Source organism: Leptosomus discolor, chromosome 3 (assembly GCF_034619465.1).
Source record: "Leptosomus discolor isolate bLepDis1 chromosome 3, bLepDis1.hap2, whole genome shotgun sequence".
Classification (NCBI taxonomy): Eukaryota; Metazoa; Chordata; class Aves; order Leptosomiformes; family Leptosomidae; genus Leptosomus; species Leptosomus discolor.
The window spans coordinates 14,864,583-14,885,349 of record NC_141393.1 but is presented as its reverse complement, the minus strand read 5'-3'; the positions used below and the strand labels follow the sequence as shown (position 1 = coordinate 14,885,349).

At 44.6% G+C, this 20,767-nt stretch overlaps 1 protein-coding gene across 2 annotated transcripts in view; it reads right to left on the bottom strand.

Annotated features, from left to right (window-relative positions):
- Positions 1-20,767, bottom strand: part of CCDC85C (coiled-coil domain containing 85C) — a 112,370-nt gene that overhangs the window by 31,444 nt on the left and 60,159 nt on the right. Inside the window, exons 2-3 of one of the 2 annotated variants that reach the window (XM_086463182.1) lie at positions 10,357-10,433; positions 737-775 (exon numbers count right to left, since the gene is read on the bottom strand). In XM_086463182.1, coding sequence (XP_086319308.1) covers positions 737-775; positions 10,357-10,433 — 116 coding nt within the window. The remainder of the gene's footprint in view (positions 1-736; positions 776-10,356; positions 10,434-20,767) is intronic. The other variant, XM_086463183.1, reaches the window with a different exon arrangement.

Genomic DNA, 20,767 nt, shown 5'->3' with positions numbered 1-20,767 from the left:
TTAGCAATAGGGCAAGGCATTCCATCCTGACCATATAAGCCCATAAGGATTTGGGCTATGATGGGGTAATTCTTTATATGAAAAAAATATGAAAAAATGTCATTCTTACTTCATGTTCTAGTTTTACCCCATAAATCTTGGATGTTAGATGGAAAACTGCTGAGACTTTGGCTTTTGATTATACATATTTGTAAAGAGAAAAAGGAGGAAGGTTTTATTTCAGTCCACTGGGTCATGCTGCCTTCATCTTTATGGACTAACGTACTGCCCATTACCTGAATTACTTGCTTGTCACTATAATGTAAATTCTTAAACCTACTGGCAACAATTTTCTAAACCATAATTGCTCCAATAATTGAAATTGCCTCAATTTTGACACTCAACAACCCATTGTTTGCAACTGGGTAATTAAATGGAAGGTTTAGCTCAAAATCTTTTCCTGTTATTTCCTGCAGCAATTTAGCTAAAAGTATCAACTTCTCTTCAGGTAGGTAAATGTCTTTGGTTTGAAGATGCTCAAAACTCAGATATTACTAACGAATGTCTTTTGCACAAGTACAGGAGGGAAACAAAAAATAATTAGGGGCATATTTAATACATTCCGACGATTAAAAAATGGAAATCGCCAACATTAGCATGTGAAAGAACAAGCAAAAGCCCCAAACAACCAGCAGCAATATTAAAAGGCAGCTCCCAGATCCCAGAAGCTGATTGTAGATGCATTAGTTCTCTCTACCTTACTGAAATTTCGTGGCAAGCTGTTGCAGTCAGCCAGCTAGAAGGGAACAGAAGAACATTATACATTTGGAAACGTAATAGAAAAAAGTTATTTTATCATCTTGGAAAAAACTCTACCACAGATGACCAAAATAAGCTGGTCTTACATGCAGCACTTGATAAGATAATAATATTATTTGAAATCAAACACATTTTCCCATATTAATAAACGAAGTCCTGCAGAACCCATTATTATCTGCACAGGCATTAACATTTTACTATGGCGATTTAGAGCATGGTGACCCCACAAACAGCTGATAAAGCTTCACCACCTTACTCTTCTTCACAACTACAGATATTTTACCATACCCACGGCATTCAATGGCACTATCAGAACACACCACTCTGTAAGAACGACCTGGCTAAAGATATCCTTAGTAAGCTCAGCAGAGCAGTGATATTTTGCCAAGGCAAGGCAAAGCAGAAGCACACCGCAGATAACGTGAAGGAGATGCTGCGAAGCACTTGCCTTGCGCAGTCTCACACGGGCACCAGGGCAACGGCCCTGGGTTCTCGTGACCTCAGCACCACGTGTGAGCGGCCCTTTCAGGCGGCCTTGTGCCCCAGCAAACATCCCCTACCACACAACCTTGCACAAAGATTTCCTCCTTATCTCATTAATGTGTGTCTTAGGGTCCCATGCACCAGGAAGTTGAGGAATGGGCAATTTCACTGTGTGAAGCTAGCAAATAATTGAATTAAGGTTCAGTAATTGCAGTTATCGCTACAAGACATATTCAAGCAAAAATAAGCTCAGCAAAGCTCATATCTGACTTTAAGTATATGTGAAGAGTCCCATTAGCTTCAACAGCATTTATCAGGCAAGCTGGAAATTACACACACGAGAGTGCAATAAAAAAATCAACGCATTTGATTTTGAAAGAACGCTACAAATAAGAAAAAAAAATTAAGGGATGAGATTAAAACTATTTAACATCTTCCATGTCATGTAATAATATGAGATTTCTGCAACAGGAGAGATTAAATTCCTTTACACTGGTTCATATCCCTGTTGTACACGCAGCACATCCAGGGATCATTCCCTAGACTGGTGACAAAGGTTTTAGAGGACAATGGTCTGCCAAGACACCTCCTCTCCCAATTCCCTCTCTAGTATTCAGCCAGCAGGTCATAAGCAGAACCTCAGCCAGTTTCATCAGCAAAGACACTTTCAGTCGTTCATGTGGAATTGGAAATGGTACGGCCCCGAGAACGAGGAGCACAGCCCATGTACAGCAGCAGCACAGGGAGCTGTAAGGATGCATTTGGATGTTGTGCCATGGCTGGGCCTCAGCCATTCACAAACACAACACAGGAACGAGCATCCTCACTTCTGCCTATGCTCTGACTTTCCCCTCATATCACGAGCTGCATTCATACAAGCTGGAGAGGCAAATCAGCAGATTTCATCTGGTTGCAATGGTGACAACTGGAATTCTCTATTGTCAGGGGAGCTAACACTTTGGGAAAGGCTTAATAAATAATGGGAGACAGTAAGAGGCTTAGCAGATTTTACCATGTAAAACCACTCTTGGAAAAATATTTTTATTAGTATCTCAGTGGGGTACAGGCAATAAAAGCAGTGCAAGTTTCAAACCTCTCCGTTCTCTGTAGCAACTGAGGTAGGGAACCTTAGTACTGTTAATATTCAAAAGTGTCTGTATTTTCTTCCTGTTGTTTTATATCAGCAGAGAAAGATCAACCCCGTAACTCATGGGAGACTCAGATAATCAGCTCAAATCAAACTGCAGTACATAATTATAATCACACAACTGGCAGGCTTTGCTCAAGAGTTATATGGACTGGCACAGCTGAGATTCAAGCATCACAGCCTATAACCCAAACAGAAGTGCAGCTCAATAGTTAACAAAACCAAATGGAGCTATAACCATTGACATTCCGTGTAGCCCACATCTGGTCTGTGGCTTGTACGCAACGAGTTTAGGGGTCTCAGACTAATGGAGCCCATCCATACCTTATTAGCACTAAAATCAGTCTCTTCATTAGGGATGTCAACAGAGAAGCTACAAAATGCTGCCCCGATTCCACCAGGCAAGTAGATGCAGATGGGGATGTAGTATTACAGACACGAATAAGCTCACTGGACTATCCTCTGAGCCACCTTTCATTTTCTTCTGCCAGCTGCACCCCAGGCAAATAGGTTGAAGGGAAGCATTGCACCTCCTCCCAAAAGCTCAGCCACAACAATGCTGCTCGTGCTGCCTTCAAGGCACTCCCCACATCCCATAAAACGAGGGAGCTGGGAATAAGGAAGGCAAATCCCCTTCTCATAAATCAGAAAAGGTCCCTTTCAGGCTTTAACTAATGCTGTGTGCAAGGTGGCCAAGGGCTTCTGCTGGCCTCCTCTCTCTTCTTTTGAAGAGTGCTCGGGGCAGGATGGACACTCAAGCCCCTCTCTTCTGGTGGACCGCTCAGATGTTCAAAGCTCTCTGCTGAACCAGGACTTGAATAGTCAGGATGAATCAGTTACAGTCAAGTCGTAATTTTTATGAGATAGTTTGAATATTCTTTAAAAGTCTCCTATAAAGATTTAGATTTGCATTTTTGGCTTCATGAAAAGCAAAACAAAACTGAAAATTTTGTCACAAATTCATAGTTTTGGATAAAGCCTCCTTTTTTTTTTTTTCAAAAGCAATGAATGATTAACATCTTTCCTCATACTTCCCCAATTTGTTTTCAGATAGCAGACACTGAATTTTTATTGAGCTGGTCTTGAATTTGGCATCGAGCTTATTGCAAAAATCTGGTTTTAAGCCTCTGCAGCTATGGCTTAGTTTCCCCTCAAAACATTTTTCAGTTCTTCTCAGATGGACCGATCACTGAGAACCTGTGTACTTTGAACCTCTCTACACGTTACAAAGACACAAAATGCTCCTTCTTCATAGCCTGTATCTAACTGCAATTAAGAGCTTTTTCCCTGACCCTGTCCTCATATACAGAAAAAAGTAGAATCTAGTGAAATTATTACAAAGCTGGTTAAGCATCGAATATGACTAATCCCACATTCCACAGCTGGAGGTTAAACTGAGCCTCATTAAACCCAATGTTCTTGCTTACCCACAACAGAAACAAATGGGGCATGGCAGAGCTTTTCATGTGTGCATCTCTCACACTCACACTCTTGCAGAGAAACTCAGCTCTAGTCCTTTGACAATTTTGACCGAAGTTGCAAGAAATTATACGATTGTCTCAAATTCCTAAGATTCAATAAAGACTGTATGTTCCTGTCTATCTGTTAATCGACTACTGGATTCAGAACTTCTTGAATTATATTTCCTAGGCTTTTGGGGAATTCTATTTATATGTGTCAGGTAAAATCCCTTGCTTCCACAGGTGCCAATCCCCAGAACACAAAGTACATCATCCAGCTTTCATTAGAAGTTGAAAAAGCTAATTTCTGTCATTGATTCTGCTTTTAAATGAGCTCCTACCAATGCATGGGAGGTGAATACCAAAAGAATATTTTGGTACATAGAAGCCCAAGAATCTGATGTCCAAAGTCAACAGAAGGAACTCCATTGCCTTAAAGAGCTTGAAAGTATTTGGGTGCAAGTCTGAGACATCTTTGAATTGCTCTTATAAAACCGGGCATCTCTTATTTGGGGGAAAAAACATTTTATTCAATAAATACATATTGTTTGCTTAAATCTCAAGTCCACTTATTTGATAGCAAATTGGTCAGATCAGTTGTCACTTTAATTCAAAGGAGGAGGTGAAACTAAACACACTTAGACATAGATTGGTTTTGCACGCTAGTTTTTCTTGAAGCTTCTGCTGCCATAGCTAAGGAAGCTACTTTTGGGTGATTCTGCTAACATTTTTTGCATTTAAGCATGTAAGCAATGCAACGCAATTAGAGGCCTAAATCAAAGTTTGGAGACTGGTCTCGTGAAAGGTCTCATGAAAATCTGGTTCTGTATGAGCTGTACTCCAAAATGCACGAAGTCCTGTAGAAAGTCTCACCACTGACTTGAAAATTTGGATGAGGCCCCAAATATGCATCTCCTTTTTGATTAGTTAAAATTAATATGCAGCTAAACATTTAAACAGCACATAAGAACAGTAATATAATAACCTAGGGCATGTCCCCTTCAGTATTCTGAATTTAAATGGAGACCAAACACACTGGAAAGCTTTCATGTCTGAGTTGCTCTCTATTACAAAAAAATCCAATTTCCCTTGTGAGACCTTAAATTAAAGCAATTATACTAATCCTCCTCACACACAAACAGTAGGCAGACTTTGGGGAAATCAGACAGGTTTGTAATTTTGTTCCACTCACGGTGAGCATGTGCAATGCTCCTGGCGCAAGGTATGGCCTCACAACAAAACTCCGGAGCCACAACTCAAGGAGAGGCCCAAATGTTAAGCAAGTCTGAGAGCCGTGAGGCAACTCCACAAACAGGAACTGTTAATGGCAGACTTGGCACAAAAGCAACCGATAATAAAACAACAGAGGGAATTGCACTCCAACTCTCCTGGAGCCAGCCAGCACATTGTGGGCAATTTCTTTCTCTCCTCTGTCCTCTGCTCTTCAGGAAGAGATCAAGCTCTCTGCTGAACGGCATTTACATCTTTGTTGTCTGCAGTACTAATGATTCTCAGGCTCTCTTGAATCCTGGGGTCCAGTTTTTTCCCCTCTCATTTTCAAAACAATATGCTAGAAACTGCCTGCTGAGTGCATGTTTGTGCCAAGTTCCCATTTGCCTAAGAAGAACTGAAGCAGGCTATAGATGCCCTTACCATGGAAGCTCCTAGCTCAAAAACCTCAGCGCTGTTTTGACAGCAGTGTTTACAGGCATTATTTACTATCATTTTACTACCCATACAGCTGCAGCCTTCTTTTAACTCAGGCTAAGCATGCAGCTTCTTAAAAATAAGACTAAGCACAGTTTTCAAGACCTTCCAAGGATGCTCTAAAGATCTTCTAAGGATACCCTAAATCCCAACCAGCTATCAGGCACATACTGAAATGCTGTGAAGTGCTGGTAATGCTGAAGTCTGTTTGGCGATTCTAACTAAATACTCTAATGTTCCTCACAAATCCCAAGGGTTGTCCACTCCCTAGAGAAGATTTTTTTTATATTTCTGCTCTGCACCAGAGGACCTGAAATTTTCCCTGAAAGATGCACCAGGACCTCCTTGTCAAACACCCAGTTCCTCAGAGTTTTGCCTGCCCAATACATCTACTCTGCTCAAAGCTGGGCTTTTGAAACAAAAGCGTGCAATATGCCCTGGGCACCTTTGAGTAGGAAAATGCCTCTGGCATTCCTGTTCTGAAGGCAAAAGCCAGACACAGCTCAGCAGAGACTATAAATCAAAAAAAGTCCAGACAGACAGCCCACAGTGCACAGGACTTAGTTACGAGGAGAGAGAAGAGGGTGATGAGTCCACAAAGCTTATAAACTTCAGCTTTAGTTAAAAATTCCCAGTCCTTGACATTGTACAGAATGAGCTGAAAATGCAAAGTAATGTGCAAGAATGGCCAGAAGATTTTCATAATTATTATCTCAAAAATCTATGCATTAGTTATAAAACTAATCAGAATTGACCTTTGGAGCTCCCAAAGCTCATGAACATGGGTTTGTCTAATCTTGAGGGGAAAGTGTGTAACACCAAATTAAATTCAGTTTAAGGGTCAGTGTGAGGTGGCTTTAGGGGTCTATTTTCTGCTTGGACACTTTCAGCTCAGAGGAATGGAAAAGAAATATGGTCTCCCATCTCAGGGATTATACCTTAGTAATATGGAAGGTACCCTCACCCAGTCAACCAGACACCGCAGAAGAGAGGTTAACACCAGCTCTCCGGGGCACTCCCCAGAATGACACAGAGGAAAAGCAGGACTTCTCCCACATGATGCTGCAAAGATTAATTGCATGCACATGGCAGAACTTAGGGCACTTCTTCCCTAGAGAACTTAAGACTATAAAAGTGATGCCTGTGAAGCTCTCCAAAGCCAACACCCAACATTCCTCAGAGCTTACGTTCACCCACCTTCTTTACACTTCAGCTAAAACTTCCAGAAACCAGTTACACTTGTGAGAAGGGCTGACACCATCAACCCCAGGACACTGAGGTCCCCCACCTGCTCTGCAGGCTCTTTGCCACTCTGGTTACACCACAGGTGCCTACCAGCACTGGTAAGCAGGCATCAAGGGGCCTTCTCTGGTAGTGGCATTCGCTACAGCACCTCCCCAGCCAATATAAACCAGGGCAACAAAAGCTGTGTGTCATCAGAATTGCTGCCAGGGATTTTGCCACCACAGCGATCCAAGAGCATGAATTTCTAGTTAACACGGCCGTGCCAGCAAAACATTACAGTGCAAACCTGAGTCAAAGAAAGGTATAAAACTGGAGTTGTTTCTCCTCAGAGAAGGGAGAATGGGAAGAGCGATGATTACTGGTGGGTTAACAATGTCAGAAGCTCATTTCCCAACTGGAAATACAAATCTCCTTCACCAGAAAGAAAAAGAATTCAACCCCCAAAAAATCCATATACAGCCAAATAACATCCCCTTCTCCATTTACTTTCCTCACATTGCAAAGTGCAGCTCATGAGATGGTACTTCTTGATCTCCCAAAGGGAGGAAAAGCTCTCTCCATTAATCTGTTCATATGAGTCACCAGAAAAAGAGAAGTGTGGATCCCAGCACACCTGCGCTGCAGGTAACACGTACAGCGCAGAGCGGCTGCCTTGGCAAGGGCTGGAGAGCTCTTGCCTCTCCCACTGAGACTTTTTTATGAAGTGCTTATGAAGAAAGGAGATGTCAGGAAGCAGAAGAAAAAGTGCAGGCTGGGGACCCTGCACCCCTACACCTGCCTGAGGTGGTACAAAGACACCACCTCTCAGCATAGCTTCACACCGCAGATGCCAAAGAAGATAAAGCAACAAACCTCGCTCAGAATGCAAAGGGGCATTGTGTCACTGGCCACTGTAATATAAATCCTCCCGTAAAGCTTGCAGTATCATTTGCAGCACCGGCCTTCTCATGTTTCTCTGGGTGAAGCACTACTTCAGCTCTATGTTTAGCACTTGGAGAGAAGCCAGGCAGAATTCCATAACCACCACTGATTTGTTAATCCCTTAATGCATAGGCACTGTTTGTTACTTAGGACGTCAGGTTTCATCACTCCTCAGCGCGCTGGTGATAGAACTTCTTGACACCAGGCTGCAAATATTATTGCAATGTCGATACTCCCAGGGAGAAAGTCAAGCCGAGTTAAAATGTGACTTTGGTGTTGACAAGCCAGTTTGGCATTGGGGAGTTCAAATAGACAGGATCACCTAGCAACTTTAAAAACAGAAGAAAGTTTGCCAGGATCCTTTTGACTAGAGTCTTATCCCGAGATCCACACGGTAACAGGTAAACACTTTCCAATCAAGTAAGAATACAGTAAGTGGATTATGCTTTTCCGGGAAAGTGCTGGGAGCGATGTGTACATGTGCATGTGAGTTTGTGCCTATACAGGTTTTCCTCATCTTTCTCATAGAAAGAGAAGAAAATCCAAATCTGGGTTTGTAGCATGACAGACTTGGAGGTGATGCAGCTCAGCATTCCCAGGGAGTTCACCCAGACCACGGTAGTTTCAAGACTTCTGCTGTTGCGCTAAGGAAAGCTGTCTCCCTGATTACGATAAAAAGAGGTATTTCCCTGAGCGTGATCTAAAACAGGTCAGATCCTGGACTTTTTGGAGGCCTGTTAAGACATCACACAGGGGCTGCACAGAACATCACAGCCAGGCTGGCATCGGTGCCTGCTGCTGCCGGGGAGGCGGCTGGCCTTCTCCAGAGCACAGTGCCATTTCAGGATAATATCCCCCCCTCCTGGATTCAAACACTTGTAGTGACACAGCCTGAAAAGTGAAGACATGGGAGGATGACTGTGCACGTGGAGGAAAAGGCACAGCCTTCCCACCCAGGACAGCACGAAAGTGAAGGGCTGATGCGCGGGGGCTGCCTCAGGCTCACACACGCCAAGACTAACTGGGCTTCATCCTCCCAAAGCAATAAGCCCAGGCAGCTACTCAGCTCCTATTAATTTACCACCATTAATTACCAGCCACTTTTTTTTGACCTCACAAGGCAGATCTGACAGAGTAATGTGCTTGGCCATGGCATGACTAAGCCGGGCCAAGGGCACATCAAGCCCATCGCCGACCCCATGCATATCCCAACTGCCCACACACAGCCCATCTGCTTATCAATAGCTCCAATTAAATTGTCTCGGGGTTTCGACTGCCACCAGCTCACTCACGGGTTGGGAGAAAGACAGAGGGAGTTAAAATTAAATTAGCGATTGATTAATACATGAGGCCACTCGGTAGCTGTTGAACTGAGCACCCTTTTGGGGTTTTAACCCTTTGGTATCTTGTGAGTTTTGTTTCATGGCTAGCAATGACAATGTGTACACTGGAAATTTGGGGTAATCTTTAAGAAAAGCTCAGAGTCAGGTTGAAATGTGTATTTCAGTAAAAATAAGGTTTTGATAAAATTATTTTATTGAAATTTCAGTAAACTTAGAGCATCTTCTGTTTTTTGAAACAGGAATGTTTCAGAAACATGTGATACTGGAGCAGTCTATTTTCAGACTTGGTGAAGTGCAAAGAACAGCACAACATACACTGGCAAAAGGTATTTTTTTAAAAAATAATTAGGAGGATTTTTTTATTTCCAGTCCTTGTAATTGGAAAGAATCTGGAACAAAATGACTGTGAAACTCAGTGCTTGAAGTAAGACGCAAAGTACAGAAAAAACCCTTTAAAATGCCAGGGAGGTAGAATATACAACAGCAAAAGGATGCAAAGAACAAAAGAAAAAGGGTAACACTTCCAATGGTTTAAATAGACAGTGTTTCACTGAATTCAGCAAAGCTGCCCCCGTTTACACCAAATGCTGTGTTTTACAGGGGATCTAGGGGACATACCAGACAAAATGACTGTTTTCTTCCCGCTGCCTGACTTTGCTATATTCAAACAGGTAAGCACCAGGAGTGATCAAAAGCCCAGTGGCACGTGGAGTAGACTTTGAAGGGCAGATGCAAGCAAAAAGTTCCAGTTTAGAGAGGTCTGTTTGGTTTTAAGCAAGATCTCAAATAAAAGCTGGGAGCCAGCACTGCACAAAACTATTCCCAAGGCTATTCTTTGACTACAGCCTCCTCTTTCAACAAGATAAAAGTCAAATGTAAATGGGCAAGCAAGACAAAATCCTACAGCAAGGGCACAAGCAGTGCTGGACCGTCACAGCATCCCCAAGAGCAGTAGTGGATCAAGGTGTTCTGCAGGCACTTGTTAATGCATCTCCGAAACACACATAGACACTAAAAGGGTATACTTTTTTCCCTCTTTTTTTAAAAAAAAAAAAAAAAAACAACACAAAAGGAGACCAAATTCTATCCCTGGGGGCTTGATATGAAAAGACCATTATGCTCTCCCCCTGGTAAGGTATGCACCAAAAGCCCTTGTGCATTCAGTGAGCAGTCAGACACAACTATATGGAAACAGGAGAACACATTAATTAGGCAATAAAACCACATCTATTAGGCAATTAAAAAAACCTACCTGGGAAAGAAGCTTGTTGTCATCCTCCAGCAGTTTCACTTTTGTTTCAAGTTGCCTGATGTAGTTGGAAGACGAATCTTTAGGAAAAGAGAAAAAATACATTTCAGCTTCGCATGTGACAGGCAAGTACTGTAAGACAGGAATATGTTTTCCCCTTCTATCGAAGGCAGGTTTGGGAAAGACCTAATGAATACACATATTCATATATATAGGCTATATATAGGGTGAAGAGGGGATTCTGCCAAAAGCTTTTTTCACTAAGAAGCTGAGATTCAGCAACAGCAATATCTTGTGTGAATCTATATCAGTGCCATCAGGTTGGGCAATGAGGGGTACAGAAGGAAAGTGAAGTTGAAATACTGTTTCATAATTGTATAAAAGTAATTTCCTAGCTTTGCACCCATTCGTATTCATCTAAAATGCACCAAAACACTCAACAACAGAACGAGATGTTTCCTTTTAGGTTTGAATAAACAATCTCTCCACACACGTGCCTTTTTCTTTCAAAAACAACTGAAAAGTTCACAAAAATAAGCTGCTGGCACAGCTCTACATGGAGGTCACTGCCACAACTCTCAGTGCTGTAAAAGGGGAAGAAGTGAATACAGCAAGGCCACAGAGCTGCAGCTTGCACACAGCCTGACATACACAACAAGTGCCTACCCAGGACATCTGTTTTTTCTAGTGGAAGCATGTGACACAAACAGACAAAAACAGGAGGACAATAAAATACAGAATACCCTCACATAAAATGGTAATATTCAACCTGAAGGAATGTAATGGCCAGTTCACCATTGCAGTAAGAGAGCAACACCAGATCGGGTGACCTGGTGTAGAAGATAACTTGCTGAAGAGCTCTGTGGGTGGCTTACTGCTCTCCAAAACATCTGGGTTTTGTTTTGAAATGTGCTTTGAAGCAACACATTTGCAAATTTCACAGGAAAGAAAATAAAGGAACCTAGGAAATCCTTTTCTTCGTTTTCATTATAGCTCAGCAGCTTGCAATAGTTCCTTCTATCCATCTGGATATTTGCAAAATTTCTCCTCCACTTACAATTTTGGTAGCAGAGGCTGTGAGTTGTTACAGCAAGAGGAAAAGAGGGAGAGAGTTTTGCAGCTTAAGCATATGAAAAAACTCGAACCCTTTCTGCACAAATGTGAAATGGCACTATATTTTACGTCATTTCATTTATTATGGCATGACTGCAAAAGCCACTATTCAACCACAGGACTTCTCGCCAAGCATGAATCGTCAAGGAACTGGGCGTTCACACAACCATGCCTATGTCGGTGCACGTTGCCGACTAACAGCACTTTTCAGGGTCAGCCCCACCATGGTTAGCAGGCACCACTCTCTGCCCATGCACACGTGTAAGGTTTAGGCTGCCTCTGTGCTAAACACCTTACCTTTGCCAGTAGCTGCTGAACGCACTCGGCACAAGCCCGAATGCCGTCTCTTGGCCACTCTGGGGGCAGTTTAGCAGAAAAGCTAGCATGCAAGCTCCAGCTAATCACTGAGAGTCCTTTGACCATTCAAGAGAAAAATTGGAATATGCCTGAAAAAGTGCTGCCATAGACAAGTGCCAAACCGCACATAAAGGAACAGCAGGACGGACCAGAGTCAAGTGCCCATCTAAAGCACAAACACTCTCAGAGGAAACAGGCTCACTTTTTTGTTTGGATTGCACTTTGTCCAAACCCAGGAAATTCAAACAAGCCCTCACGAAAAAGGTTAAGAAGACACCATAGGAAGCTACTTAAGTTCAGTGAACAGTTTAAGTGGTGGTAAGGTTCACAGCAACACCTTCAGCTGCAAACTCTCTCTGCCCAACAACCTCCCCAATGTGGGAGGAGTCTCTAGGTCAGAGAAGAGGGCAAACCATGTAGGTTATAGGATCAATCCGTAGCACCTTCCCTGCAAAGGCATCCTGCCAACAGCATCGTGAATTTAGTCATGCATATCAAAAGGTGGTGAGTATAATGCTGCAGAAGATCAGTGCTTAAGTAAGCAAGATTTCAGCATCAGCTTGAACAACTTGCTGAATTAGTAATGAACCTGTCCTCCAGTGGGGTGAGAGGGGAGTTTGAGATTCTTAAATACAAAGCCAGGAAGACCATGGACCCTTCGGTCTGACCTCCTCTGTGCCTCAGGCCACCACACTTTTTTAACTTACCCCTAAATTCAGTCCAGTAATACCCATTTGGCTGAACAGTTCCCATAGCAGTCTCCAGCTCTGTCTGAAGACAACCAGAGACTCCATCATTTCCACCCAGGTTCTGGATACAACAGCCTCCATTGGTAGATCTGGTCGGATAAGGTGTCTTTCCCTACCTGCCCTCCAGCTTCACCAGCACCCACATGCTGCCAGGGCTGCAGCAGAGCTGAATGCCTCTACACAATGAATGCAGTGATCCTGATACAGCAAGTCCTGATTTACATCTCGAAGTATCAGGGCACTGAAAGCAGCTTCAACGAAGGATTCAAAGTGGTGTCAAAGGAGAGGCTCAATCCACGCCTGCCTGGGAATCAGACACATGCCTCTGGATGGAGCACTGTTTCTGTGTGCATAAGTGGCACAGACAGCAACACTTGCATAAACAAGTGTAAAAACGCTAAAGATCTTGATGTGATGCCGGTAACAGTTACAGGCTCCACAAGAGCCACAGCATTGACTAAGCCCGTTGCCCGTTAGCAGTCCAAGCCTGCTTCCCAAACAGCATGAAGCCTGCTATATGCACTGCCCCGCCTCACCTTTGTACTCTTAGCACTACTGTTTATATTGTGGCCCACCACGCCATGTCACGTGCAAAAAACAGCAACCAAAACAAAAAGCTTATGGGAACTGTTTCTGATACAAACAAGCCCTTTCTCACAGTTCTGTCCCCACAGAGGGCAGAGAAACTGCAGGAGGTCCTCTCCAGCAGCTCTGTGTTCAAGCACAGTTGGAAGTTACCCAAGGTGGAGGCTCGCAACCCAAATCTTGTAAGCAACCTCTTCAACATGTGCTTGTGGTGTGTTCCTGCACTGCTAACAGCTACAGAAAATTAAGGTTAAGCAGATGAATAGTGATGCAGAAGCTGTTGTGTTCAGGCCCTGAAATCTACAAAGACTGGTTGGTTGATGGATAGAATAGAGCATGTCTGCCAAAGAAACGGAAACAGAATTATTTCTTCACTTTGGTTTTGCATTCCTTGCAAAAAAAAAAAAAGGGTACTCCTTGGGAAGGCAAGCCCTGCATCCCCAGGAGCCAATGCACACCACAGCTACCCCCAGTCTTGAAAACCTGCTCTGAGATTTGCTAGAATTCTTCAAACACCACTGTTCAACCCTAAACCACGTCCGATGTCTGACTTCAGCCAAAAGCAACCTCAGCTCCACAGCAACATAAAATATGTGGAGGAAAAAAGAAAAAAGCAAATAAGCTGTTTTATCAGCAGAAGCTGCTCCATCTCAGGTAAAGTCTTAGAAACTGTGCTCAGAGCCATCACCATCCTCACCGTGTCCTCAGAGATGAATCGCCTCCATCTTCCAGACCTGCCTGTGCTGAGGTAGGTGCCGGATGAGCCGTTTTCATCTTGATCTCAGGTTTAAAAAATCCCATAACTCTCACGACAGCAGGCAGTAACACTGACGGGCTGAGCAGCAAAACCCCAGGCTGGGTCTCTCCCACGTTAGATCAAGAAACACATTCCCAACATTTTTCTGCCTCTGACCTTCCTCTTATCAGTGAGTTTCCCTCCTCTCCTGCCTCCCCCAGAGCCATGGGGCAAGGACGGCCCCACTAACCCACTCAGGAGAGGCACTAGAGCTGGACCACTGACAGCTCAGACCCCCTCAACCCCTTCATTAGAAATTAAATGAATGGTCCTCATTGCCTTGTCAAAGCCTGCCTCCAGCTGTGAGGAATGCTCCACCTTCACCAGCCCAAATACACTCTCCTCGGTGGCATAAGCAGCTCCCAAACCCGGCTGCTGAGGCATACCCCCAGCACACCCACCCAGCCACCACCTCATGGCACCAACTTCGAGTTCACCCACACCTGCTGGTGCCTTGCTGATGACTTGACACCTCATCCTACCCTGGCCAGACAACCACACCGGCTGGCTCTGCAGCAGTGTGGCACACTGAAGGGGACGCACAGTATCAGGGAAGCAGACAAGGAGCGGTCAAGAACACATGGTCAAGGACAGGGGTTCCAGGATAAGCTTTTGAGGAGGATGCTCTGGCACTTGGTGCTGCCTAGGATGCCAGTGAGGCCAATGTCCTCCTCCAGTTACTCCTCAGGGCCATGAGCACCAGCTCCACAAGCAATGGGTGTCTTACTGGACCAGGTGGAATCTGAGGGAAGGAATTTCCCATCAGAACATCTTACCTCCCACCCAACACCCTCCCTGTCGCAGCCATTACACTTGGTGCAGAAGAGGAGGTGAGGGGACAACAAAACAGATGAAAACCATAATCACCATCAGCCATCGCTCACTTGTACAACGTAAATGCTTCAAGCTAAATTGTTCACAGAGCTGTAAAACCTGAAGTGCCGTTTCATTACAAAGCCTTTGAAAAACTAATTGGATGTAGCTCCACACATTATCTCCACGAGAGGTAGAAGAGTTGCATTCCAGCCCAGGAAGGAGCATTACTGTTATTATCCACCCTCCTCAAGATTTACTGTCTTAAAAAATATACTCCATCTGGAATGGGGTGTAATTCAACTTGGATATAATCTAGCTGAGTAACTTTTCTCCACATAGATAAACCACTTAATACTCATTACAGCTAAATTGAGGCAAGACAAATCACTCTACCTTGTTTTAACTCAATGGCCTCTGAGAGAGCAGGGAACTGCCTGGCTCCTGAAGCTTTTTTAAAACATAAATTAGAAACTGTTTTAACAATCAAAACAATCTTGCAGCCCGCAGAGTACAGATCAGTGTCATTTTAAAAGACACTTGGAGACACTGGAGCCTTTCCGATTCTCATTTGAGATTTCAGAGGAATCTGTCAGAGGAGTAACTGTGATGAATTATACATTTATTTTGACAGTAGCAAAAGAAATGTTTTTATTTCCTTGTATGTCGTTTCTCCAACCCACAAGCACTCAGAGCAGAGGTTTGCATGGTAGCTACATGGTTGGGATCGAGACACTTTTATTGAAGACCTTTTTGTAACGAGGCCTTAGCACTTAAATGAATGTAAGAAAAAAAATGCAATGGGTTTACTTAGGGCAGTTCACAGCAGAGATGCAAGAAAAGGTTAATGTAGGTGTCCATGAGGTGAGTAAGCCATCAAGAGTCCTCTGATGGGACTCACAGCAGGATGGTCCCTACACCCAGCCTGGGCAATACTAAAGAACCCAACATGAGCAGACTTGAGACAACAGAGGTGCCTTAGTCCTCTTCCACGGCATCCCACTGAGGTTTGATTTGTCTTTTCGATGTCTGCTACAAAGAGGGGCTTATGTAGTGACCAGATGGGGTGCTGGCTGGCAGGTCAGGACTGTGGTACCTGACTCCAACACTGTCCCTGCATGCAACACGGAGGTGCCCCGCACCCCCAGCAGTGAGGCTGGACACCCATTGCCTCCTACTGTGTTTTCTCCCCAGGAGCTACTTTCACTAAGTATGATTTAAGACAGTTATATTTTGTCAATGTCCTGCAAACAAGGCTCCTCTTCTCCTCATAAAAAGCAGCATCCCCAGAGGGACTCTCCCAAATCCAAACCCAAGGAGGAAAGATGCAGGAAGGAGTGATGCTTTGCCAGGTTTACATCTTGCAGTCAGCTGCCACCTTCTCCTTCACCAGATGGGATGCTGATATTTTCACTTCCTCCCCTTCCATCAAAGACTGTCTCATAAAGAGGCCTTCACCTGTGCTCAATAAAACATTTTGCTGTATGTCGGTAGTTTCGTTACCACACCTCTGCTGTTCAGCACCATATTTCAGATTCGTATTGCTCTGCTGGTTTTGCTCGACACAGACGGCAGGCTGAAAAATGGGCCAGTGGTTACATCTTCTAAAGTTGATTCATTAAGGCAACAGCACTCTTTCAGACAAGCTGGGAAGCAGATGAAACTCACATCTCTCTATATATTGTCATTAAAGGAAATCATTGAGAGAGGTGGACAATCGCACCACCCTTGCATTTTCCTAGGCAGCCCCCATCTTTCTGCCCCCCCTCATCTTTCTTCCCTGACCAGCAAACTCCAGTCCCAATGTCCTGTTTCAGACTGGTGCGTGAGGCAAGTTTTCATGTCGAGCTTAACTTGGCAGATGGCTCAAATGTGAGCAAGGACCCCACAAAGCCACTGCTGAGTTACTTTAGTTTTGCAGGTGCTGCCCTCTGCTACGGCACTAGCAGGGTTTTCAGGGTATGCTCCTTGGTTCACCTCGGCATCCTCAGCTCTGCAGTGACTTTCACCCCGACTCAGGGAGAAGCCACTTCTTCCAGCACCTGGATGATGCTACTGGTGTCTGAGGGACCTGGCCCCATCTCCAAGTTAGCCCTTGTCCCCACTGAACAGAGGCAGCTCTCTAGCCTGGCACCCAGGCTCCAACCCAGCTAGTCCCCACTGAAAATATCACTATACGCAGCTGTGAAAGCGTGTGAGTAGATGGGAGGGCAGGTCTGCAGATGAAAAGCAGGTAAAAGCCAAATTAAGTATCCCAGCAGTGAGGTGAAGAAGCTCACCTGAACCCTCCTTCTCTTCTCTCAGGTCCAAAATACCATACTCTGTTAACCCCAATCCCCACGTCTCTCCAGTAGGAGGTTGGGCACAATTTGAGGGTCTCTCTCAGGACATGGTGAGAGAATATGCAACGACAAGGTCTATGGCAGACAAAAGCTCCCAGCTTTTTGTAGCTTTGCAAGACACTCTGCAAGCAAACCACACCACCCTGCTCTATGTCTTGTCCCACCACCTCATTCACCATGGGTTGTGTAGGGAGCAGCTTCCTCTGCATTCTGCCAGGCAGCAGTTTAAAGAGGTGGCAGGAGGGCACTTACAGAAACAGTACTAAGGCCAAATCTTGATTATTTCCATAGCCGAGGTGCTGCAGCACACTTTTACTGAATAGACACTGCCTTAGACTATGCTAAATAAATAAAACGCCCATATGTCGCATCCAAAGCCACCCATGATAACATCTGTCTGAATAAGACTGGTAGGATCAGCCCTCATTTTCAAGGTGCAGGTGATAGCTCAGGTATAGAATAGGTATTCAAACACCAGTCAAAACAACAGAGAAGTGTGTTGTCAGTCCAATCACAAATAACAAAGAAATCTGGTTTCAGACTAACACACATTTTTTTTAACTCTCACAAGGCAGTGGTTACGTGCTGGCGACACGGCTGTGCTGTTGCAAAGTGCCACTCCGACAAGATGGAACATATGCCACTGCAGCTATTTAATTAACATTTCATAGCAAGCCTGTAACTATGAGCTCTGAAGTTTTTCAAGACTGCACGTTCCCGACTCAGTTCCAGTTCATTAGGCCTGTCTGGGAGCTTAGCGACCCTCAAGTCAGCCTGTAACAGTCTGATAACGTCTCTCCTGACTTCGGCTCTTACAGCTCACTACTGTGACTTCCAGCCATGACATCACCTCCATGCACAGCAAAACATCTGCCCGCGAAGACTGTCAACAGGAGCTCAAGAGCTCCCGATATCTTATCGGGATTTCATTAGGAGGCAGTTGATAGGGAAGAAGGAGCGTGTGCATGTGTGTGCCCATGTACTGCAGCACAGCTGGGAGAGAGCTGCCTCATCCCGTCAGAAAGTGGCCACTGAAAGTTTCTCCTTCCTTGCTTGAGTGACCTTCACATTACAATCCTGGCGGGGGCTGTCCTTCTATCACAGCATATGTCTAACCCACTCAACCTGTAAAACCTGCTTAACAAGAAGGTGGTAAAACACCTTCCAATCCTGTAGTCTGACACCACACATCCCCTCTCCTGAGCTGCTCTTCTGCTGCTGGAGTGGGCAAGGACTGACAGAGCTGCTGCGGCTCTCCAGGGCTTCCCACAGCCCTCCTTGTAAGCCTGCTTGCAGAAGATGGCACCTTCACAGGATGCTCAGATGCATTCCCCACATGACATGCTGGTGCTGCCTGCATGACAGACAGGCTCAGCCCTGATTATTAGTCACTACTGTCTGTCCAGGTTTCCTGGGGAAATCCTTCCTTCTATCCCTCAGAGATTTTGAAGGTAAACAACCAAGGAAAAGACTGCATTTGTTTTACAAGTTGTATTTAACGCCTGACTGTGGGCATCACTCTGAGAACAGTGCGAGTTTTTTGAGGTTCAGCCTCAGACTGAGCTTTCAAGCAAGAGTGGACAGACTGTAATTAGATGCAATGAGCAAACACAGTGATAGAAATATTAATGTCCAAGACACATACAGCCAGACAGCCTTGACTGGTGTACATGTAACAGAGGAAAGTCAATTGACATCCACTGCAGCACTCTTCCTCCCTGCACACGGAAGCCTGCACTGTCCGAGGGAGCAGGTGCTCTCTGGATCAATTACAGGTGCTACAACATCTGCAACATCCACCACAGCTCAGTGACAACAGGCAGAATTCAGGTTTTCCTTGGCCTCTTTAAGAAGCCATTTGCTGTGCAACCATGTAGATATACTCAGTGGAGGACTGCCTGAATGCAGAATGGATGGTTCTAGAGAAAGTAGGACAATGTTCAAATTGCAGGTGGATCAGAGCGATCCTCCCTTCCAGATACTGCGGTACCAGCGTTTCTCTATCAGCACTTACTAGCTTATATGAAGGGAGACAACAAAAGATACAGAAGCTGGAGGAAGGACAGGGAAAGATCAGACTGACTACTGGATGTGATGCTGCACTCATGAAAACTTGCAAGAAAGGAAAAGATGAATAACACCAACAAACTGGAGGCTCTTTGCCTTGTGCCTTAGTCAACGTAGCTCCATCCAAAAAGCTTTGCTTCCCATGTCAGAGCTGCACTGCAGCAGTGCAAGATCTGCTGTCACCAATCCCAGCAAATTAAAGCCATACTGTTGACCAGTGCCAAAGCAGTGAATTAGGAGATCATCATAATCTTCCTCATCCTGTACCTCTCTACTATTGCCACAGATGGGCAAGGGCTGATCTACCATAGTATGGCCTAAGCAGAACCTTCCATGAGTCCCTAATTTTAGAAACAGAGAGATAAATCCTCTTCTTTTGACAGACCCATGGATTGCTTCTCATTGGTGTGATGGACTCCTCGATGCACAGGAAGGAATGTCCAGATTCTCTGCGTAAAGTTTGGGCCCTACCAGTCAGTTGTGCCAGACTCTCCCTCAGGGGAAGGTGAAGGTGAACGGAAAGTTGTGCCACCAGTGCTTGTTCGTGGAGTGGAGCTGCAAGTCACTCACTGCTAATGGGATTCTGCAGCTTTAATGATTATGAAAAGGTTAAAATGACCTGCCAGGCACCCTCAGCTGTTTAAGCCTCTTTTCCTTCCTCGTGCTGCTTTAATCTTGGTAGCACGGTCACGTGACCCAGTCAAAAAAAGCTCTGAAGCCGATTAGTGGCTTTCCACCAGCTACAAACCACTCAAAACATTTGGGATGGTGTGGATGCTTTGGAAACAGTAGCCTGCTTTGCTCCACACCCTCCTTTTGGGTGCACCTCAACAAACGCTGCAGCCTCTAGAAGTTGCAAGAGGGTACAGTCCCGGGCAAAAATCCCTAAAACCAAGGGGACAGGCTGTACTCATTTCCACCTGTATCAATACAGTTACTTAATTCCTCCCTCCCACCTCCAAAATCCAACCCTTCCTACCTGGCTTTGGCTACTAATACAGTAGCCACTGTCCCTGTCTCTACAATAGCAACCAAAGGCTAAGCCCATCCCATTGCCAGAGTGCTATGCTCAAAGCCTCTGCTGAGGTCGACCTGAACTTCTGTGGTAGCATCCTTTGATTCCTCATACACTGCCACTCTGTGAAAAAGGATCTGGGGGGCTATTGCAATTCATAAACTAGGCACGAATCAGTGTCACACTGGGGCAAAAGCAGTATGTGGGATCGTATCATGATGCAAAAACAAGAGCCCTGCATGTAAACAGGGGAAATAATCCTCCTTCATTGGTGCTCTTAAAGATCTTGAATAGGGATCTGTGTCCAGTTTTAGGCATCACGCTTCAAGACTCATGAGGACTAGTTGGAAGGAATTCAGGAAAGAAATAAGGAGGATCAGAGTGTGGAACGCATAATCTAGCAGGAGAGCTTGAAGGAACCCAGATTGTTTAGCCTGGAGAAGAAAAGACCAAACATAGATGCAGGAATGGATTTAAATATGTAAATGATTTTCAAAAAAAGACTAAGTGAATAAATTGTTCTCCATGTCCACCCAGGAAAAGCAAGCTCTTTAATAACAGGGATATTTAAGGGCTA